Source organism: Actinia tenebrosa, unplaced genomic scaffold (genome assembly GCF_029948245.1).
Source record: "Actinia tenebrosa isolate PJP-AT-01 unplaced genomic scaffold, QUT_ActTen_1.0 PGA_scaffold5__44_contigs__length_20552954, whole genome shotgun sequence".
In the NCBI taxonomy this organism is placed as follows: Eukaryota; Metazoa; Cnidaria; class Anthozoa; order Actiniaria; family Actiniidae; genus Actinia; species Actinia tenebrosa.
The window spans coordinates 12,771,709-12,794,814 of NW_028292582.1; the positions used below are offsets into that span (position 1 = coordinate 12,771,709).

At 37.7% G+C, this 23,106-nt stretch overlaps 4 protein-coding genes across 4 annotated transcripts in view; 1 reads left to right on the forward strand and 3 right to left on the reverse strand.

The window, feature by feature from the left end:
- LOC116291986 (uncharacterized) overlaps positions 1-11,425 on the reverse strand; it is a 35,903-nt gene extending 24,478 nt beyond the window's left edge. Inside the window, exon 1 of the mRNA XM_089038280.1 lies at positions 11,301-11,425. Within this exon, the coding sequence (XP_088894406.1) occupies positions 11,301-11,363 (63 nt within the window). The 5' untranslated portion in view covers positions 11,364-11,425. The remainder of the gene's footprint in view (positions 1-11,300) is intronic.
- Positions 5,375-7,373, forward strand: LOC148906599 (uncharacterized). The gene is made up of 2 exons (XM_089037645.1): positions 5,375-6,086; positions 7,076-7,373. Exons 1-2 carry the CDS (start codon positions 5,938-5,940, stop codon positions 7,371-7,373), a joined length of 447 nt encoding a protein of 148 aa, XP_088893771.1. The 5' UTR covers positions 5,375-5,937.
- Positions 8,550-9,210, reverse strand: LOC148906600 (uncharacterized). Its single transcript, XM_089038245.1, has 2 exons — positions 9,006-9,210; positions 8,550-8,908 (listed from the first exon to the last, which is right to left on the reverse strand). Exons 1-2 carry the CDS (start codon positions 9,133-9,135, stop codon positions 8,550-8,552), a joined length of 489 nt encoding a protein of 162 aa, XP_088894371.1. The 5' UTR covers positions 9,136-9,210.
- A 6,332-nt stretch (positions 11,426-17,757) lies between the features above and the next one.
- LOC116293832 (putative G protein-coupled receptor No18) lies at positions 17,758-21,087 on the reverse strand. The gene is made up of 2 exons (XM_031701312.2): positions 20,798-21,087; positions 17,758-18,515 (listed from the first exon to the last, which is right to left on the reverse strand). The coding sequence occupies exons 1-2, from the start codon at positions 21,066-21,068 to the stop codon at positions 17,758-17,760; spliced, it is 1,029 nt and encodes a 342-aa protein (XP_031557172.2). The 5' UTR covers positions 21,069-21,087.
- Between the last annotated feature and the right edge of the window lie 2,019 nt (positions 21,088-23,106).

Genomic DNA, 23,106 nt, shown 5'->3' on the forward strand with positions numbered 1-23,106 from the left:
TTTGGTGCTGACTATTTTTACGCTTACGCGCTTGCGGATGTTCTCCATTGTCTTTCCGAACACGCTGTTGTTCATCAGTTTGAAGAGGTTTTTCTCGAAGTCATTTTTCGCTGCGGTACGCTTTTGCGTGTTAAAGTCAATGTAGGGGCGCATCCAGGGTTCCTGCGTGAATTTTAGGACTCTGTGGATCTTCTCTACGCGCATTCCGTGTCGCACGTAGAACTGCAGGTTGCGGTAATGTACCACATACTTCTTCTTATCCATCAGGTTCATAGTTAGTTTCCTGTACGGTTTGTAACCAGGGCACATTTGCTTTTGCAGCGGACTTAGCTGCTTAAATGGTATCTCTATCGCTTCTGGTGCTAAGGGGAACTCATTGTGTTCGTCGTGCAGGCGCTCTGGGTACTCCAGATCCACTTCTAAAACGTAACCCTTGTCTTCCTCCTTTCCTACCTGCATGTAGAAGTCTATCGGCTTCACTGGATCCCATTCGAAGTCTCTCACAGGTAGGTACTGTGACATTGCCCAACCATAAAGGTTATTCGCATCCAGGTAGTAAATGTATGTGGTTGGTTTCTCTGGGTCGTGCTCTACTAAGGGGTTGTTTGCGCGGGCGTAACGTCGGCTGGGTCCGCATACGCCGCCACGAATACCGTCTTCCATAAACCGATACATGTCGTACTCCGTTAGGAGATCCAACTGCGCATTTGTCTTCTTTAACAAAGCACTCCAGCTGAGCCCAGGAGCCGTGTAGAAATTAGCGGGATCCAATCCGTAATATTCCATAGCCATCTTTCTGAAGCTTTGGAAAACATCTGCAAGCAGCACTACGTCAGACCTTAGGTAGATGTCGTGGTAGTCACCCATGTTCTCACAGGAGTACTTTTCCCACACGTCTAACGCATGCTGGTACTCCTCATCCTTTATACCAGACTCGTTTAGGGTGCTGTAGAAGCGATCTTTAGGTGGTAGGGGTTCTTTGAATCGATCCCAGGAGTCCATGTATTCGTATGGGTAGACTCCTTTCCTTTCCGCGCCGTATTGACTGGAAATGGGAAAGTTGGTGTTATACTTTACGAGGTTTGCTAAGGAGTCCGCCATAAACTGCTGCGAATCTAAGAACTTTAGCTTACCCACAGTTACGGACATGTAGCGCTCTTTGTTGTTGGGTATGCATTTGACGTCGGAGCCGTCTGTTCCTTGTAGTAGCAAATGGGAGTCGTAACCGCGGAGGTTGTGAAAGAACACCGGAATCTCCATGTCTGGATTTACTTTGAAGTTTATATTGCATTTCCAATGAGCCGCTCCTCTGTATTTACCCGTGATGTGGCAGTGATCCCTAACCTTATCCACATAGAAATCCTCAACAAATGCTTTGTGGCAGTGAATGCAGTGCGTGGAGGGCTTTCCCGGCTTCTCACCTTTCTTAGCATACTTCCCGCATTTAAAATGAGCTTCTCCTAGATACTTTCCATCTTCATCCCACGCTTTCTTGGCTCGTCTTCCAAACTGAAGAAGCGTATGTTGGCAAATGTGGCATTTTTTTGCCTTGTTAAAAGCCTCCTGGTTCTCTTTGGTAAATTCCATCTTCTTTGGACGTCTTAATTGTTCTCTTATCTCCCCCTCCTCTTCTCGCAATGCTTCTAGAAACTCATTAGCTGCGTTCTTACCTCGGTAAATCACAGGAGGGTTTGCTTTACCATCTGATCTGACTACTATGTAACCAAAGGAGCAGATCTCGTGTAATCCTACCTTATTCGTGGCGCCACGTTTCTGCTCTTCCTTAGTTATCAACGCTTCGAAGTCTGCATATATCACGTAAGGTACTTGCATCTGCTTTTGATGGTCTGCGTATGAAAGCTCTTTGTTGGTGGGCATCTGGATCCGTTGCGCCACTTCTTCGACTCCGCGGCAGATCTCATCGTGTTTCTTTAGGGTATTTAAGGATGTAAATGACAGCAAGCAGCAGTCGCAGAAGTACTTTTTGCCTTTGTGCTTAGTATGTCTGTAGAATAGTCTGCTAATGTGTTTAACCCATGAGTAGTGTCCGCCGTGGTAGAATAAATGTACGCGCTCTCCTTTACTTTTTGACAGAACTAACGGTACTATCGTCTGCTCTCTGACTCCGTAAACGTTAATTGCTAGATCGTTTATTTCCTCAAATATGGGGATGTCTATCAACTGCATGGGAAATTCCACACCATCCCACTCTAAATCGTCTGTGGGATACTTACTTGTCCTACAGGGATCCTTCTCTGCTGGATACAGTGCAGACCTGATTGCCCACATAAAGCATCGATTGTCTTCATTCTTCACGTTTACAATAGCCTTCTTCCTTTCTACCCACGTTGGTAGCGGTACGTAACTCCCCCCTCGTATGGGTACGTACCTGGCTATACTTATCTCTATTCCTTCAACCTCCTCTACTGTCCAACCCGATCCTTCTTTCGTGTAGTTAGACAGCGACTCCATTATTGCTTCTAAGGCTTCACTGAGTGACCTATCCAGATTCGTGGATTCTAATATCACTAACGACTTTGATCGCAACATTGCTGTCGTCATTACCTCGTCTTTTGACAAACTTACTTCTACCATTATGCTCGCTTTCAGGGCTCCTAATTCTTCTATACCTTTTCGGAGAGTCCTTTTAACCTTCCTTTCTGACTGACGCCAAAACTGTCTAACGTCAATCTCACCGTTACCGGGTATTGGCACCGTGCTGAAGTTGCTTTGGGATTCCATCTATATAATAGGAAATATTTTATACCTAATACCAAGCACTTTTTAAGTCGTCGTAGTCGTACTCACAGTCCTGACAATGCCAAAACAATTTAACCTTAGTCTCAAACTTCTTACCACATCCACAATCATAACTGCTCATACACTTCGTCTTCATTTTCAAATGCTTTTTCAAATCCGCTTCTTTCTTAAAAGTTCTCTTACATTCTTCGCACTCCATATATAGACTAACATATTTGCGCTGTTGCCCCCAACCACACTTGGAGTGGGTTGTTTCCGTAGGTGGATTTTTGACGCGGGTCTTGCCCGTGTTGAGATTGCGCTGGAACCCCCATTCCCTATACTACTTAATATGTATATAACACATTCAACTTTCAGAAATTTCTGAACATCTCTTGTCGTAATATGTATATAACACATTCAACTTTCAGAAATTTCTGAACATCTCATATCGTAATATGTATATAATATATTCAACTTTCTGAAATTTCTAAACATCTCATATCGTAATATGTATATAACACATTCAACTTTCTGAAATTTCTGAACATCTCATATCGTAATATGTATATAACACATTCAACTTTCTGAAATTTCTGAACATCTCATATCGTAATATGTATATAACACATTCAACTTTCTGAAATTTCTGAACATCTCATATCGTAATATGTATATAACACATTCAACTTTCTGAAATTTTCTGAACATCTCATATCGTAACACATATATAGAACAATCAAGATGCAGGAATTTCTGAATATCTTTTACAATACTATATATATAACATCAAGAATTTAAAAAAAATCTGAATCCATGAAAGAGTGAGTATGTTTAGGAGTTTTATTTAGAGTAGTATTAAGCTTATGTTCAATTAAAGACTAACCGGGGACCCTTTTTCCACTCTTCTCTGATTGTTTTTTATGTGAATCTGACTTGCAAGATCATAACAAGGTATATAGGATTAGGGATCACAGCTACAGGATCAAGAGGAAATGCAGACCCAGGATCAAGACAATTAACTGTGAATTTGGGAATACATGTACTAGACATACTAGAGAGTCTTTCTATATATGTAATTCCATTAAACCTTTAAATTTAAAACTGCTACCAGATTTTAGAGTTTTTACGACCCTGAAATCGGTATGCGGGACGGGAATGGAATACCCGCCTGCGAGCAGAGGATTTTTTAAGTTCAGAAATTTCTGAAAGCTGAATGTTGTATATATATATACATATATATATATATATATTACGATATGAGATGTGCAGAAAAAAAGTGATGACATGGTACATATAAAATAAATCAGAAATTTTCTGAACTTATAAATGCCCTGTAACTTAGTATTACTAATATTTCACGGATATATTGTTTGCACTCTAGTTAATATGTATCATCATCCAACTTTCTCTACACTAGGGAGGGAAAGTCGATTATTATTGTGTGGGTTCCTGTCTAAGTACAAACGTTTTCACTAGCAGGGTTTACGTTCGATTTCCCATTTGATTTGTTCCCATGATCTATTTACGATTACTTTACCGGCTATTACAAAAAGTACGTTACACTGACAACTGAGGCACCAAAGGCCTGTATCGCGCGGGTCTGTCATCGTCGCTTTAGGGGTCCTGTTTTCCTACCCCAAGGACATCGTCCGGACATCGTGTTCTTCGGGTTTTTCTTTTCCTATCTAAATTCCATTTCCAGTCGTAGAATAGGTCAATGCCAGTGGAATTCGAAGTTCGATTACGGACAATAAGTCATAATAAAGACAGTGATCCCCTGGGAAGATGTCGATGCAAATTTCTTGGTTTCAAGCATGCACTGAAGATTATCGTAGCTTCAGAAACCACATTTTGAATTACTTGATTTTTCAATCCTTTGGTCTCCTCTTCGATGTATAAACTGCAGCATTATCTTGAATAAAATTTTACCTTACTCTGGAAGTCAAACTAGGTAGTAGCTAGGCAATTTAAGAGCAAAACATAGATACAAATCCAGGAGCTCCAAAAAGCGTGGCTTCTCATGTGTTTTCTTTCTTTTGAATACGAATTGTGTTTGTCTAGTAAGCGTGTTGATTGTAGTGGCTTTGTGTGAATTCGGGTTGTAAGATGACTGATCGAGTAGTCTTTCAGTGTTTGTGGGTTTGCGGTTAACAGTAGTGAGTAGAAGATTATTGTTGTGGCCAACCAAAAGTCTAGAAATGGGTATAACACCGTTTTCTTCGATCTGTCTTTTGAAGTGTAGTTTTGTTTGTTAAGAATATGAAAAGCGTTAATGTCTTCAGTATGTAATGCAGTCATGGTGTCGTCGGATCCAAAAAGGCAGGTCTTATCCATAGGTAGCAAGGGGGTCCGTGTAACACTCCACAAAGAGCTTTTCAATTTAGTTGGCGTGAATTGGACATATGAAATTTGCCTGATTTTTGAACTTTTCATTTTTTACGATCATGTCAAAATTCCAATATTATCTCATCAATGTCAATTTTCAATTTTCGAATTCAAAAATTAAAAATCAAAATACATATTTGAAATGACTTTTCGATATTTTTATTTTGTCCTCTGAAAACGAACTTTGCAAAAATATCCTGTAGACAGGGGGAGGTGAAGATTAGGCGGACTGAGGGTAGGTGGGTCCACTAACAACAACAACCATAATAAAAAACATAGAGGGAGGGGAGGCACCAAGAACCCACTACTGACCGGACTTTTACGGCACGAGGTTTCTAGTTCGTAATCGTATCATCCAGGCTTCGACTATACTACCTAGGCCACTTTGGAAGACTAGTATTGAGCGTGAGAACGCGATAACCTCATTGGCTAATGGTGTTATCAGTTCATCTCCGTCTAGCTTTACTGTTATCTGATTGGTGATTTTTGTTGCAAGTGGCGCTGCCATAAGTTTAGTAGACTAAACGCAATCGAAAAATATTTCTTCAGTCTCTCATTCTTGTGCAAGTTGGTTGGAAAGATGTCGAGTGCAAAATTCACATTTCTTTTTAAGGAAAGGCATATGCTTATTAGCGACAGTGATGTAAACAGAACGCGTTTGTCGAGTCTTTTTAAGGTAACTACTTTTGTCCTACTTACATGTAATTTTGTAACTACTTTTGTATGTTGATACTTATCACATAACAATATCTTACTACATCGTAATCACCTCGTATTCCCATTTAGATCGTACCAGAGACTATTTATGTAATGGATGACGACGATAACGTATTCTTTCCTTATGAGAACGGGGGTTTTGACACAGCGCGAATGAACCAATTCGCAGTCTTTAAAGTGGATGGAGATTCAATGCAAGCGCCTGTTGATAATCCTCAGTGCAGACCGACTTCAAGCACCAGGTGGGTAGTCATATGTCTTATACTTATCTGCAACCTTTGATATAGCAGCTATATGCAAATGTTTTCTGTATCTATTTAGTTTCGTGAATGCAATCGAGGTCGAAAATATCAGCCGCATGCTAGATATTTTTAAAATTTGCAAGTCTGTACGTTTACTTTTTATACTAATACCCGAGTAGTCTGGAAATGAACAGACTGTTAGGATTTTGAAGATTTACCTGAGTACGAGTTACGATCACATTGAGTATATATTTTCCTCGAAATTTTATCGCACATTTTAAAACATTTGGAACATTCCCTTGTGGAAAAGCTGTTGGATGTGTGAAATATCAAGACATCGGAAAACACAGACATTTTCAAGGGCGGCACGTGCCAGTGACCTTGTTTTACCGATCAGCCACACTGACATCTCCTTGGCATTACTACTTCATTCTTATTTACCTAAAACATGTGAGTTTTACGAGAACTAGTTAACTTGGCAGCTTTAAGATTCCTAGACCGCTTATCTGAGAATAAATGTCCAATGATTTCGTTTTTACGTCACTGATCGACGACGCCTTTGTTGTAGATTTCAGAATTATTGTCGACTACGGCAGCGATTTTGCACAGAAATACTGTACTCAAACATTTCACCCAAAACCAGTGCACAGAAAGAAGAGGAAAGAGACCGGGCAAACGTTCGTACTCTTAGCACCGAAATGTTATTCAATTCATTCGGAATTCCTGTGTTGATGACGGGTAAATGGTACAGCTTCAAATCCCAACCCGTGGCCCCACCCCTCTGGTTCGTGACCGATAACTCGATAGCGCTACAATGACGTCTGCCCGATCTGTAGTAGCTTAGCGTTGGGTTCGCTCGAGGACTCGATAATGCATTGTCTAAGTGTTTTTGGTGAAGACGTTGATGTTCATTCATATTAAAGCTAGTAAAAACAGACTAATTCGTAAATTAATTTACAAAGTGTATTTTAATTCACTTTCTTTTTCAGTGCCTATGTTACCTTCCCACGACCAACCCAAAATCGGCACATACCGGCACCCCTACGTCAAAAAAATGAGAAAAAGAATCATGAAATAAGGAAGGCAATTTTGCTAGCAGACTTTGATGATGCATTAAAGCCATTTGTTACTGGAACAGTGCATATCCAAATCGACGACAAGTCGGCAAACCCCGAGGCGATTGCTAATTTAGTAAAAGAATACAACAATACTAGTGAAGATTATACTATTTGCGACGCAAATGGTTTTGAAATCGTCTCAAGTCCAGGCACAACAGGTAATTATTAAATATATATAATTTCAATGTTTTAGTGCTTCTCAATCACACGCGCGATAGTCTTAATAGAAAACTTTCTACGATTTCGCGCCTCTAAAAACAAGAAGCGCCGTAAAAAGCGTCCCAATTTTTTAAATAATCCTTGCTGAACAATTTAAACTTATCTCTTTTCTGCATAGGTATTGACTTTTGGAAAATACCATCAAAGAAGTTTTTGGCTGTGCCTGCGGCACGCTATTTCAGCGCGTCTAAAGAAAGAGAAGCGCCTCGTTACGGAAAAAAGAGAAAGAGGTAATTTATTTGAAGAAATAACACGAGTTATTAGAAGGGTGCAGGGGCCGTGCAAAGGGAGGGGCTGGGGGGTCTATGGTCCCCAGTTTTTCCTTTTTTCCATACTAGTCTCGTATATTTTGCAATCTTAGCCCTCCCCCCCCCCCCCCTCCCTCTCCCACTTTTTCCAATATTTTTCATTCTTTGCCCCACCCCATCCCCGACACACGAACACACATTTTAGGGTGCCCTGGGGTGTGGTTTAAGTTAAACTTGATTAAAACAACAAAATATAAGTGAATTTAGATATATAATTTTAAGTCGTCTCTCTGATTTATTTTAACAACTAGGTCTTCCACTTTAACAAGTGAAGAAATGGAAGAGACCGTACAGAATGTTCTTGAAGCAACAACAGGAGTTGATGAGAAGTGCAAAGATCTAATGACCTCCATATCGAAGACAAACAGTTTGATAGAAGCAAAGTTTTTGGATTTTGAATTTCATTTTGATGAAGGAGTGAAAGAAAGTCAGAGTAGTATTCAGAAAGATCTCTGTGATATTAAGTCATTGTTATCTAATGATACAAATAGGGATCAGAGTGATCTATTGCAGTCACTAAAAACAACGCTAACATGTAAAATATGCCGGAGAATCTCAAAGAAGGAAATTGCGTTCGCACAATGCTGTGGGCAAATAGTCGGTTGCTCTGAATGCATGAATAGGTGGTTTTAGGAGGAGGACACTTGTCCCCTTTGTAGAAATGCCGAAGGGGTTAGCAAAGTGATCCCTTTCCGCGGGCTCGATGAAATAATTGAGAAAATGCAGTGACCAGGTTGCATGAGAGTGATCTAAAAGTTGCGTTAATGTTATAGTACATACAAACGTATGTGAATATACGAATCACAGAATACTATAAACTAGCATACTGTTACATTATGCAATAAGAAATAACAACCAGTTGGATATTTACAAGTTGCGTTAAGAGTGACGTCAATAAAATGCAAAATAGATTCTTCAAAAAAATCTTCACGGTGATTAGCGATAGCGTGCGCACCTGTTGCGTATGAATTATAGCGCAAAAAGAATTGTTGGTCACGAGCATATTTAGCGTTGCAATCCCCGTGGAGTAGGTCGATACCAAAGGAAGATCCTTCATTGATTTGACCTCCCTTTTGTCTGTATTCCTCTACTACTTCAGCTGCAGATGGTACTTGACTGGGCAACAGTGAGCGGCAACGGAAATTATCTCGAAAACGGATTTCAGGAACCCCTTTACCTAATATGAAAAACAAAACTTAATTTAGAAATTTTAAAGTGCCGGTGCAATTAAGAAAAACTTTATCCCTTATCAAGTGAAACAAATATCTGATTACCTGGTATTGTCCTCGTGTTCCAGGCGTCAATGGCATTTTGTACTGAAATTCTGCACGTTGCTAATAGAAATTCAGAAATGCAATACTTAATGTATTCGTCCTCCATGTCTATCATGTCTCTATTTTTCATGGCGACGAGTACCCTTTTTATGGGGTAGGTGCTCCTGTGATTGATTTCGACCCATAGTCTCTCTGCAGTATGATTCTGAAAAAATATGAAGCCCATTATCGCGTTGGCACAGGAGGGTAGTTGCTATTTACCGCGGGTTTTTTTTTGGGGGGGGGGGGGCGTGTGGTTTTTTTGTTTTTGTTTTTATTTCTATTTTTTCCGTTCGATGAGAAATTATCCCTCACTTTTCTTACCTACCTGTTTTGATTGTGTCTGGAGAAATGGTTGCCTCGTAGTGTTTGTTCTAAGATCACTTAATTTATTCTGTTGATACAACACGAGGTAGTCAGAATTCTCGACCACAGTCTACCCTAACTTGATCCCACAGATCATACTGTAAACATGCTGATCTGAGTTTAGAAAAACAGACATGAGGTGATGGAATATCAAAATCAGAAAATTCTGGATATCAGTTTTTTTCTGCGCTCTCTTTTTATATTTTCTTCTCGCATAACTAGCCACGCTGGATATATTAAAATTCAAGCAAAAATACCAATGCGATAACATATCAAAATTGCCTTCAAACTCCAAAAGATCTGTTATCAATACAGTGATACACTTTTTCGTATATACATGAAGTACTATGTGAAAAAGGCCTGACAATCAACTGAATGATTAAAAAGGCTCCAAGACAAATTCCTTTTAAAATGTTTATCTAACATTTATAGTCTTTACCTACGGTAGCCGAGAACGGACATAAAAAAGTCAAAATCAAAAATATTACAAAGTGAGTTTGTCTTTTAAATCAATTTCCTACTTTTGACATTTTTGATTTTGACTTTTTTTATGTCCGCTCTTGGCCACCGTACTTTACCTGTAAGCACTATCATAAATAGTCATGTTGTTTTTTATTGGCATGGAGCAAGCTCCAACACTCTTCCCACTGTACCCATCAGCAGCCAAAACATGTGTTAATCCAAACATAACCAGTTTCTCGTTTTGGTCCATGTGAAGTTTGTGTCCTGCATACTCTGCGAAGTAGGGTAGTGGATTTCTAAGTCGTTCCGTTCCACTTCGTCTTTGTGCCTGATAAACAGGTGCTACTCTAGTTAACGCCCCACGTGCGGCTCTTTCGCCGATTCGAAAACCTCTACTTCTAAGAAGTCCTGTAAACATTCGCCTTCCATACGTTGGACCAACCTTAACGAGGTAAATTAAGTCCTTTTAAGTATAGCAGAGAGGTCACACATCCTATCCAATAAGTTACTTAATGCTATACTTACTTCCTGAATAAGTTCTCTCGCAATGGTATCAATGCAAGTTCGGGAAATCCTACCGTAGTCGTGCCGATGAATGTCTCTCAAAGAACAGAAGACTTGTAGATTCCTTTCAGAACGTCCTCGTTGTAATCCATAATTCTCGGTTAAAAACACTCCAACTTCACGAAGCGTATATCCAAAATCTTCTATAAGCTGTTTGATTTCGTGTTCATAAGGATCTAAAACACTTCCGTTTGAAGCCATGTCGTTCAAATCAACACAAGTAACAATACTTCAATCTCGCGCCTTTTTTTACAAAGTGGAAGCCGGGATGATACGATTACGAACTAGAAACCTCGTGCCGTAAAAGTCCGGTCAGTAGGTGGGTTCTTGGTGCCTCCCCTCCCTCTATGTTTTTTATTATTGTTTTATTATTATTGTTTTTTATTGTTGTTGTTGTTAGTGGACCCACCTACCCTCAGTCCGCCTAATCTTCACCCCCCCCCCCCTGTCTACAGGATATTTTTCCAAAGTTCGTTTTCAGAGGACAAAATCAAAATATCGAAAAGTCATTTCAAATATATATTTTGATTTTTAATTTTTGAATTCGAAAATTGAAAATTGACATTGATGAGATAATGTTCGAATTTTCACATGATCGTAAAAAATGAAAAGTTCAAAAATCAGGCAAATTTCATATGTCCAATTCACGCCAACTAAATTGAAAAGCTCTTTGTGGAGTGTTACACGGACCGAAGGGTATTCTGCTTGATACTTTACATAACAATTTCTGCTACGAACAAATACCAGAAAAAACCCTAGCTGTGTCGTGTAGTTGTTTGTAGTGCCTTACCGTTGTATTACGTATTACATTAGGTTTGTCGTTTCTTATTCATTTGTGAACTATCAAAGCAACTTAAGACTTACCGTTTTTCGTATCTTGTATAAGAAATGAAGAAGAAATGGTCGTCGAAATATCGTTAGAATCATGGCATAGTAAAGCTGAATGCGACTCAAACCCTATTAGTCACACAATCTCTCGCTTCTCAAATGACGTGAATTTGAAATATGGGAGGCAAGACAATGGAATATTTTCATGAACTCTTTTCATTGCTACGCGCTGATCGAAACAAACAGTCGCAAGAGGGAAATTGGGTGATATCAATCTGCCTAACAGTGGTAAAGGGATTAATCAGCAGGTGCCAAATGGTTGCCATGTGTTTGGGAGTTTTATTTCAATGATTATTGTGTTGTTATGAGAGCACACAGTACGCAATCAAGACGTCTTGGCTGTTCGACAAGGGATTTTAAAAACGCCGAATTAGTATAGCCTGTGTACAGCCGCTTCCCACCCCTCCCCCCGTTTTTTCCCCGAAGGGAGGGAGGGGTGGGAAGCGGCTGTAGACAGGCTAAATTAGTACCGCGCCGGATCGTTGACATTGGATAGTACTTGGAAGTTATCAACTGACAGATAAAGGTCAATACCGAGGTTAATAGACCACATTTTCGCCTTTAAAAGGTAAGAAATGCTATAACAAGTGTATTTTTTGGCCTGTAAAGGTAAAATAGTAAGAAGATAAGGTAAAATAGTGAGAATAAGAGATTAGCCAGGTGAAATTCTTTGATTTCGTGAGTGAAGGAAATCATGGCGTATGACTTCGAAATGTCAACAAATGAAGATTTGAATGAGCTGTCGCGTAACAAATATTTGTTTGTCCAAAGAAATGTTTACATCAATTGAAAGGTTGTTTCTTACAGAACTAACCCTCGGAAGCTTGATAGATTTGGAGCTTTATCGCATGGTGAAAATCGATTTTGTTGAGGGGATATCGTCAATTAACTAGAATCACGTGTCTTCAAACTTAAATTATTTCTGTCACAAAAAGTAACTGAAATTTCCTGTAATAAGTCACGTAACCGGATATTTAGATAGCATAGAACAGGCTTTTTAATAGGACTGGACTGGACCCGAGAAAACATGGACCGGACGTAGAAAACATGGACCGTGATAGAAAATATGGACTCGGGGTCAGACACATCTGGATACCTTATCTGTATGTCACATTGACGATCGCCATGATGTAGCAAATGTTTTATCTTTTTAGATACAAACGAACACAAAAGCGAAACTCAGACCATTCGCAGTAAATCTTTGTATTGGGTTATCTTTCTAGTCTTAAAGCTATTTTTAGAAACTGCGCGCTGCGTTGATTAAAGGTTCGGAAAAGAACAAAATCCAATCTAAGTTTTGGCTATCGGCAACGGCTATCTCTATAACATAAATTACCAATAATGAGGATAACAAAACAGCTTTCTCCAAAAACTTCAAAAAATTCGTAAAAAATAAAGATATTGACCAACCATTTACTTGCGAAGATGGAGGTCTGTAGGTAACGAAATCTCTTACTTTAGATAGAGTGAGGGCATTTAACCCGTGAAATAAATATTATTGGTCAACGTGCAATAGTCAAATAGACACAAAAGAAAACAATGGAATTAAGGTCTACTTAAGTGTGTTACTCTATTTCACGGGTTTAATGACTTCACTTTATTCAAATAATAGAATTATTTACTTAAACTTAGACTTGAATATAGAGTTTCGCGCGCTTTGATTGGTCGAGCGACCATTGATTCTGAGACGATATTCACTGCATGAGCGGTGATTATAAGGTTTTTCAAGTTTGCCAGAACGAAGTAAATAGAGCGATGGTAGAGTGCAAACAATAGAGTGCTCACACTAAATCCGTGAAACAAATACTAATTTTTAACACTAAATAGTATAATTAAACAATAGAAAACAAAGGATTCTGTATGAAAAAGTACTAATTAGTACTATTAAAATGTTCACGGAGGCAGCATGGTCGAGTGGTCATAGCGTCGGTCTCGCAATCCGGTGGTGCCGGGTTCGAGTCCCGCTGTGGCCACTAACTGAGACTGTACTGTCTGTCTCGATTCCTGATTAGTTCAAATTCAGTTTCTCGACCATGCCTGTCAATAGCCAACTGGTTTGCCTCCTTGCCAGTTGGGATTCTTAACGCTTTATGTTCATATTTAATCTTTCATTTCGATTTATCATGAATCGACCGTAGGAGGAAATAATGGAAACTACTGGGTCACCAGTAAAACTACCAGTAAACTACTGTATGTCACCCTCGTTAAACAAAGTCAATTAATTTATTTTTATTTATTTCACGGTTTTAGTGCGTGCACTCTATTGTCACGAATAGGAACACATATAAATTTTGTTAGAAAAAACAAAACTCGAGTTAAATCTTGAATAATAATTAGACTCTGAGTTAGAAAAACGTAAGGAATCTAGATGAAAGAAATGAGCTTTGAGTCATTTTAGAACGCTTTCCACGGAACACTTGAGAGGTTCAATTCACTAAATCGTTGAACGGAGTCGATCGATCTGGACCACCTCACGCTTGATCGCTACCTTCCACGTTGCCTTCCAAGAATTTGATGTTATGATCATTACCATACAATGGAATTCCCAGAGCATCAAATCGTTGGGAGACGATCAATGTTTTCTGTATTTCTCGTTCGCTTTAGATCGCTTTAATTGAGTTCAATAGGCTTGCAATTTTGTGTAATATTACTTTAAGTTCTAATTTGTATCCTGACGTAGTTTTGAGACAAATTATCAACGAATTTTAGAATGATGGAAGATCTAGTAAGATTGACTAGAACACTGCGATGAAAAGTGCGCATCAAATGTTTACCCCGTTTTCTGCATTATACGTTTTCACAAAATCGCATAAGTCGATTACGTTCAAAATGTTCCTTTTAAAACTAGATACAGAGTAAAACTAAATGAGCAATGACTTTTGTGAATATATAGCTCTGAACTATTAATCTCGGCCGTATCAAATCCATTGTTTAGTTTTGAAGTAGATTATGCACTACTTTTAAAGAATCTCAAATATCTCATAATCAGCTAGATAGATTTTTTCAAAAATCCCTACAAATGGAGGCATCTAGTATATAATTATGGGGTACGAAGCATTTTAGTGTTGAACGCTCTGCAAGGCTAAAATTATTTTCTAAACAAAAACAAATATTTCATCATAATCACGTAATCCGATCTCACTAAAAACTACATCAAACATTAATTTAATTTTTATGTGCCTTATGCGCAAAAAAGATTTGCAATCAGATAAAACACGTTTATGCACCAGCGTTCCAAACGTGGAAGGTACCGGTCAAGCGTGAGGGGGTCCAGCCACCTTCATCAAAAACAAAACAAAACAAACAAGACACAAATTTTTAAAATATAGAAAGTTAATCAGTCTGGCTTGATGATCGTCTCTCAGAAGTAGTTAGAATACTACTTTTCGAATTTTAACGAATAGTAATGGGGTTATAGGTCCTTTAGAACACAGATCGATGCATTCCTTTCGCAAAATATGAAATAAAAGCATAGACAATTAAGATGGCAGCCATTGATCGACGCTTGCGCAAAGTCGTGAATGAAGGACGTAAAACTACAAGTCTATCTCATTCTCTTCAGTGGCAATCACTACCATTTAATAAACCATTCGCCAACTCGGTAAAACCTCATGTAAATTGGGAACCGATTGCCATGTGACTGTTGTATTCAGAGCTACATCATATCTGTGACTATTTTATTGGGATAGCTTTCAGGTCTCGTCGGCCGAGTCCATATTGGACGAAGTCTTTCATGAACGGATACTAAATCACATTACTGAAATTGTCTATGATAATATTGTTGAACTTGAATTCAAATCGAGTTCCAACTGCAATCCGTTTACTCCCGGCACTATATAAACTCTACCTGTCCAATTTCTCTTTTTATTTTGACTAGATACTATATTTAAACGTCCTAAACGTAGTAGAGAGTTCTAGATTTACGTTCACGGCAAACGTGAAACGTCAGTTGACCATTTAAAAATTATTTTAAATAGCTTAAAAAATATCGCAAAAAAGTCCAAGTAGTAGAAAAACAAAAGAATATTTGTCTTTGGTGAGAAGGTTTGTAAAAGGTAAAATAAAGTATAGGAAAACGATGAAAACGTGGTCACGTTTGCCGTTTGCGGGGAGAAAAAAAGTCAATCTAAAACTCTCTAATGACGTACTACTATAGGGTTTGTTTCTCATTCACTTGTGAACTATCAAAGCAACTTAAGACTTACCGTTTTTCGTATCTTGTATAAGGAATGAAGAAGAAATGGTCGTCGAAATATCGTTAGAATCATGGCATAGTAAAGCTGAACGCGACTCCAACCCTATTAGTCACACAATCTCTCGCTTCTTAAGGACGGGTTTGGTGAATTTGAAATTAAAATTTACATAATAATAATAATAATAATAATAAATATTTCTTATATACATCAAGGTGTTAAACGCTCCTGGGGGCAACCATTCAAAAAACTGTCCCAAATTGAAAGGTTTCTTAATTGAATTTATACTATACCTGCTTTTATCTGTACAATACTGATTATCAGTTTATTCCAAGTTATTTTTGCGTGTACAGATCATCAAGAGTTTTGGTCTTACAGAAAATGTATTGACTTAAGAAAAAATGTTTAAAATTTACCTTAAACGTCTTCAAGCTTCTATCTTTTTCTGTTTTTTACTTCTTCATTTTATTTTTGGATACCAAACAAAGTATTTTCAACATTGTCTGATCAGCCTTCAGCAAAATAAGTGGGTTTTTACCCTCTGGTTACCCCCCAAAGACGCAAAGTATTATGGGGATGTGAAAGTAGAGAATAGCTTTTTCTTATTTTGCATAAGAAAAGACTGTTTTGCTCACTGTTTTGTCCCCCAGAACAATTACTTTAGAAAATCGGTGCAAGGGGTCTTTAGTCAGATAAACATGTCTTTATAAATATATTATGTATTACCACTCTTTTCATTGCTACGCGGTGATCGAGGCAACAGTCGCGACAGGGAAATTGGGCAATAGACTTCTGTCAATCAAATAAATTGGTCGGTACCTTTATATTCTCTGATCGGTGACAGTGTATTGCCCTATTTCGCTGTTACGACTGTTGTCTAGATCAGCGCGTAGCAGTGAAAAGAGTGGTAAAGGGATTAATCAGCAGGTATCAGCAGGTTCTCGGCTGCGCCTCGTTTTTTCAACTCACTTTTCGGTGTTAGGAAATCGGAGGAAGAACTCTCTCAAGTGTTTCAAATTACTTCTCAAACTCATGAATATTTCTTGGAGAAAATCAAAGAAAAAGTTTACGAAATTTAATGCAAATTAAGAACACATTTTCAAACCACCGTCACATTAGTGATTTGCCTTGTTTTCTCCTCATTAAATATTCATGAGCTTTAGAACTATAGTAGAACGACTCCTGATTCATGAATAGGACAAAATTGCGCACATAAAAGTGCCGAAAAACTCATATATGAACATTGTCTCGCCCGAGAAGTGTGACTGAACTGTTCATTACTTTGATGAATAGTTATGCCACAAATATATAAAACCGCATCGTTCGTACAAATGGACAATGTTGGTCAAGCGAAGGAAGACCATGAGGCTGCGCAGTGGTCATCTGTGCATAATGTAATAAAACAGACCGCTGCCCAAGTGTGTTGGGTGCGCACGTCTCTGAACCGATGACGTAAAAATCCATTATCGCAAACGCATCAAAATTAGTGTTGCTCCTCGCTTCGCTCGCAGCAAAAACAATAAAACACGCGCGTGCGCATTTCTCTTTACTGTGATATGTTGTGAGCACGAGAAAAGCATAAGCAGAGAGAACATATATGATAAGCAGTTGTTTTATATTGCTTTTATTAAATACAGTCAATTCAAAAAACGTTGTCGTTGACCGGCTCAAGCCTACGCGACTGGACCGAAAGGAATATGGGTAAAAATCACTGAAGCGGTTAAATATTCGTTCTGAATTAATTGTTCTCGCTAGTAATAATAATAATGTCGAGAAACAATCCATCAAATGCGTGTCTTTGGGTTTAGGGAAAGAAAAACAAAGTAGTTATGATTCAGTTCACAATTTCGAAAATATGAAGGCATTTAATAATACGTGTCCTTCAACAATTCCCGCTCGCCTACGAAGGTTCGTGCTGTAAACCAGGCATAACTAGTCACATAAAATTAGGGAGTCAACTCGGCTTCAATGATTGCTACCCAGAGTTCCTTTCGGTCCGGTCGCGTAGGCTTGACTTGGTCGACGACAACATTTTTTGGATTGACTGTATTTTTGCATGCTTTGGCGCAAGCGTGTTTCTGTCCTTTGATATAAACAACATGATAGTTAGTCATAATTTTAAAAAATAGTAGCCAATCAGCGCCCGCGCGTTGTATCTCAAATATTTTACCCAGCCAATAAGCGGCGCGTGCTATATATATATTTCAAATTAATATTTTTAGTCTGATATATACATATATCTATATACATTTGACAGTCGATATCAAAGCACTTCTGAACTCTCTGCTAAATATCCCATATATAAAAACGTTCAAAGCGCTATTGCAATAGCTTAGAATAATCATTAAGAACAAAACAAAGCCTTGAAGTGGCTTGAAAATATCAACAAGCATGGACGTATAGAACGGGCACCAACAGACCACAAACACCCCGATAACGATAAGAAAGGTTTTGAATGTCTTGATCTCTTGTTTGATCGTTCTTGTTAGTGTCCTCGTGGAAGATTCACGTGGTCTTGACGAGGAGCGTGCAGTCGTTGTTTCATCGAGATTTATTTGTTCAGAATTCGCACTAACATTACTAAACGAGTTCAGGTGTAAGCTCACTTGGATTCTTTTCTGATGTGTTCGCGTTATAAGCCAGACTCGTGTATTGACGAAACCAAGAAAGATTGCAGGAAGGAAGAAGACAAAAACTACCCCTATTGCGGTGAAAATCTTATTCAGGCTCTGAACAGTGCAGTTCTTAGTACTGGATGCCGAGTTAAGATGAATGCCAGTAGACAAAACAATTGCCAGACAAAAGCTAAGGAACCAGATCATTCCAATCAGTGTCTTGACTCTGGTATCGCTTATACGAACCTTGTAATAGAGAGGTGACGTCACTGCTACGTAACGATCCCAGCTGACCAGGCAGAGGTTGAGAATTGATGCAGAGCAGAACCAAAAGTTGAACAGAAGCCATGCTTTGCAAGTCCAGGAACCAAAAATCCATCTTCCTGGAAAGGAAGGAAAGTATGAAGAGAAACGTTAATGCATTTACGTCCCGGCTCGTAATGATTGGGTCTTGTGCAAGCTAACCTTATAAATTTTTTTTTTTTTTTGTCACCAAACATTGATCTTGCCTGATAGGCTCTTTTAGGACAAAATTATTAAGCTTTAGCTGTTGTATCGCAGTTTGGGACAATCACAACAAAGCTATTAGGGTCCAACTAAGTGAAACCACAAAGATCGGCTCATGTCAAGCTTTACTCTATATGTTAGTGTCGAAGTTGGAGTAGAGAAAGCTCACTCCATATATGGTATGATCAATTCCATATTTGGATTGTGCGAAAAAGCGGCAAACAAAAAGGTCGTCGTTTTATAACGAATTCGACATGAACATTTTTGAAAAAGAAAAGAAAAGAAAAGAAAAAAAAAAGACAAGCAAAAAAATATATAGCTTTTTGGAAAATTGAGGAAGGCTACGGGAACGATGCTAACTTGGGGTCTGACACAACAGACACAGGGAAATACGACACTCAATGTTTGATATTGAAATTTAGTAGTTCTGTTGGGGAGGGAGGGACAACCAGAGAACTCCGATAAAAACCCTCGAAGAACAGGAGAGCCAACAAACAACTCATCGAGACCGGCGCGACTCAAACCTGGGCAGCCGCATTGACGGTAAGAGGCAACTCAATAGCAGGTCCACCCGTACTAAAAAGAGAAGATATACCAGTCTGTTGTGACCTTGGATACTCAGCTACTTCCAAAATATTTCGTTGTTGAAATATTCGTCAGAAAGAAAGTCTGCCATATATCTTAATAAATTAGTCCTTTTTTTTTCTTTTTAAGTTGTGTTGTGTTGTTTTTTAGTTGTTTTGGTTTTTTTCTTCTTTTTAAGTTCAGTGTTTTGTTTTGTTTCTTTTTTCTTTGCTTTTTTAGTTCAGTTTTCTTGTTTGTTTTTTTTTTTTTTTAGTTCAGTGGTTGTTTTTTCTTTTCTTTAATTCAGTGTTGTCTTTTTGTTTCTGTTTTCTTTCTTTTTTTTTAAAAGTTCATTGTATTTTTTTTTGTTTCCCCCCCCCCCCCCCCCCCATTTAGTCCAGTGTCTTTTCTTAGATAAAAATTGTGTGTATTTTTCTCATGATAAATTATGATTTATATGTTACTAGCTCGCTAAACACAGATAACACTAGAAATTAAAAGAATCCTTCATTCAGGTCTTAATGGCACTTAAACTGAAACCTTTTTTGACATTGTTTTAATGAAAAAGGAGGCTGGACAGTGTTTTATGCCTTCACCACATACACTCACAATTATAAATATATAATTATAATCTTTATTCCATTTATCAACTAATAATTTCAAAATCTAAAAATAATTCCTTAATAAATTCCGAGTTTAAAATAGACACAGTTTATAAAAGACAGGGCTGACGGAAAATAAGGCTACATTAAAATATCATAAAATTCAACTGATGAAATCATCATACTCTGGTTCAAAAATCAATTAAAAAAGAAAAGAAGAACGCTACTAATGATTGAAATATCAAAGACACACTTACAATTATGAACTAGAAAAAAATAATTATGGCTAATATGATAGCGAGTAAGTGGAACAGGAACATGAAGAGCCATAAATCAAAGATCACAATGAACATGAAAAATAAACGTAAGACGTTACTATGACAACATGGAGCCCTCGTTATCCTTCAAAAGTGTTTATCTAAAAAATCCTAACTAAGGAACCAAACGGGGATTTTTTTTAAAAACCGGAGTATTTTTACTTTATATCGTAGTCTTCTTTTTGACGAAAAAATAAAAAATTCTGTAAGAGGGGTTTCGTAAAAATCAATCAAATTTGTTTGGAATAGCTCCATCTTACAGTAGTTTGAATTTTTCCTGAAGTTTTCGAAAAAATTAAACCAAATCCATATGCAAAATTTTAAATATCAACGCAGAGTTTTTGATTTTTTCAGTTAATATTGAATATTAAAAATTTTGAAGACAAAATATTCTTTTTGAAGTTGTATGTCATCGGACCTAGAGCGCGCGAGCCCTTAAGAAAATGCGTTTCGAGCCTCCTTAACGCCTTTTTTCAAAATGAGTATTTTTTTCCTGCTAATAAAAATATAATAATGATAAATTCTTTTAATTGTTACTACTCGGTACTGACTTCTTTCAGGTTCTATCTACTGTAAGCATCAGTTCTAAGACATGTATCGCTGATAACACCGTTTTTGTTGTTATCATTCATGTTAAACTCTGTACAACACACAGAGAGCAGAATTCAAACTTACCTGTCATTTCAAAAGTGAGGTGATAAGCGAGCGAGATTGGAAGAACAACAAGTCCAACTAGAAAATCTGCCACAGCCAAACTCGCCACGAAGAAGAACGCTGAAAACCTCAAACGTCGAGTCGTAAAAATAGTCCAAATAACAAGAAAATTCCCAACCAGAGTACACAAAATCAGAAGTACTAAAAATGTGGTAATCAAAGCGGTTTTCGGGTTTTTAAGCACTTCGGAAAGAGTATACTGTGCAGGAGAATCGGTGCTATTTTGTTCCATCTTAGCTGGGGTGACTTTAATCACCTTCATCAGCCAAAAGTGATTCACTACTTAGTACGTATTTTCTAAGTGTTTTCAATACTTGAATACATTATCTATTATAGAGATTCTTAACTGGGGAATTCGGTGTATATATCAGGAAGATTGCCTTGGGTGTATATGAGCTACCCAATGATATCCCACCATCGATCTCAATTCATTAATTCAATATTAAGAGACAGAAGTACAGCCGGAACTATCTTTTTCCACAAATCAGATATAGCTCTGCTGGATATTGCAACCCAAGAAAACAACAACTTCCATATTTGTATGTACGTGCATGTCAGGAATCGAACAAGAAACAAGGTTCCTCGAATCAATTATCAGCAAGGTTGTAAGTACTTCTGTTAGATAGTTATTCGACTTCATAGTTGATCTGCATTGAAGACTGAATAGGTCATTAGTTTTATTAGGTTCATTTACATTGGAGTTATTTTTCAGAAGAATGAGAAAATCCAGAGAAGCCGAACTCTAGTAGCCTACTGACCATCTGTTGACAGAAGGCGAGTTCACTGCTTCCCCTGTCTTTTTTTCAAATTTCATTAAGAGTGATGAGTGTGTTTATCATCCTTGAATATATATGCCCTTAGGCGAGAAATAGGATAAGAAGCGACAGTTATGCTCTCTCGATCGAATTGTGTCACTGGGTTGTTTGGAAACAGCTAAAAATTGGATGTATATTCAAATTCAATTGAACGTTTGAAAGATTTGTCTGTTTGCAAAACTATGTGGTGCTACTTTGAGTAATGTTCCATAAAAAGCATACTGATAATTAATCTTTTTAAAGCCAGTGTTTATAGTTCTATTTGTATCGCCTTCTTCTGATCAGGTATTGATTTTAGATAGGAGTATCACCGGAAAGTGTTGTGAAAACGAGTTCTTATTATGATAATTAAAAATATATATAACTAGCCCCATGAAAATCGTACGCCATAAAAAATAAAGAAAAAACAAACGAGAAAGCACTCGTATTGTCGGGAAACAACAGTACGAGTAATATAAACACTCTTCGTGTGCAGTACCTTTTGTTTTGATGGCTAGCCAGTCAAGTTCGCTCCCAGAGCCCTTATTTCTTGTTGCGCATAAAAAAAAAAGGTTTTATAAAAAATCCTGTTTTCATCCTTTTTTATTTATTTATTCATTTATTTAATCAATTTAATGGCAATAAAAGAGAACATAGAGAGAAGAAGGAGCCATATGGATAATCCGTAAAGGAGTCCTAGACCCCATATGGAAACAGATCCCCAGGCATATGATAATGGTATGCAGTAATAAAACGCGCGCTGTTTTCTTCGAAATAGGGCATATTTTTCGCGGAGTCGTGGCTCAAAAATGAAGACGATGACCCCCATTTTTATTTCATATTTGGAGCTTTATGATGATGAAGTAGCTGTCGGCCAAATTTCATAAAATTGACATTGCATTTTCAATGAGCTGTGAACATCCTTAAAGTGCAAATGAACCCTTCGACAATACTTTCAGTAGTAATTCTACATAAAGTAAATAGTTGAATGGTAAAATATTTCTTGATTTGAGTGATGCGTCTCTAAGTTATAAAGGTTTATACTTCCAATATGCTAATAAGTGTGACGTCTATTAAGGCTTAATTAAATATACAAAATTGAACTGGTTCATAGATACAGTATTTAAAAAGCATCATTATTTTACTCATGTTTTACATGAAAGCAATTTTGAATTTGTATTTTCAAAATGGCCAGCATTTAGTATTACTAGTTACAACAAAAACACTCAAATACCTTACCTGACGTCATCATCATTAACATATTGGAAGTATAAACCTTCATAACTTAGAGACGCATCACTCAAATCAAGAAATATTTTACCAATCAACTATTTACTTTATGCAGAACCAGTACTGAAAGTATTGTCAAAGGGTTCATTTGCACTTTAAAGTGAATTGTAAAATATTTTACTACTCAGCATCACTAAGGCATGGCTCTCAGATGAAAAACTGATTAGCTATATCATAGCCAGTTTT

Excerpts from the sequence above, each read along its gene's own strand:
- LOC148906599 (XM_089037645.1), top strand. The coding sequence starts at position 5,938 with ATGGATGACGACGATAACGTATTCTTTCCTTATGAGAACGGGGGTTTT. Across the intron at positions 6,087-7,075 it reads AGACCGACTTCAAGCACCAG|TGCCTATGTTACCTTCCCAC; the intron begins GTGGGTAGTCAT and ends TTTCTTTTTCAG.
- LOC148906600 (XM_089038245.1), bottom strand. The coding sequence starts at position 9,135 with ATGAAAAATAGAGACATGATAGACATGGAGGACGAATACATTAAGTAT. Across the intron at positions 8,909-9,005 it reads GAACACGAGGACAATACCAG|GTAAAGGGGTTCCTGAAATC; the intron begins GTAATCAGATAT and ends TTTTCATATTAG.
- LOC116293832 (XM_031701312.2), bottom strand. The coding sequence starts at position 21,068 with ATGGAACAAAATAGCACCGATTCTCCTGCACAGTATACTCTTTCCGAA. Across the intron at positions 18,516-20,797 it reads CCTCACTTTTGAAATGACAG|GAAGATGGATTTTTGGTTCC; the intron begins GTAAGTTTGAAT and ends CTTCCTTTCCAG.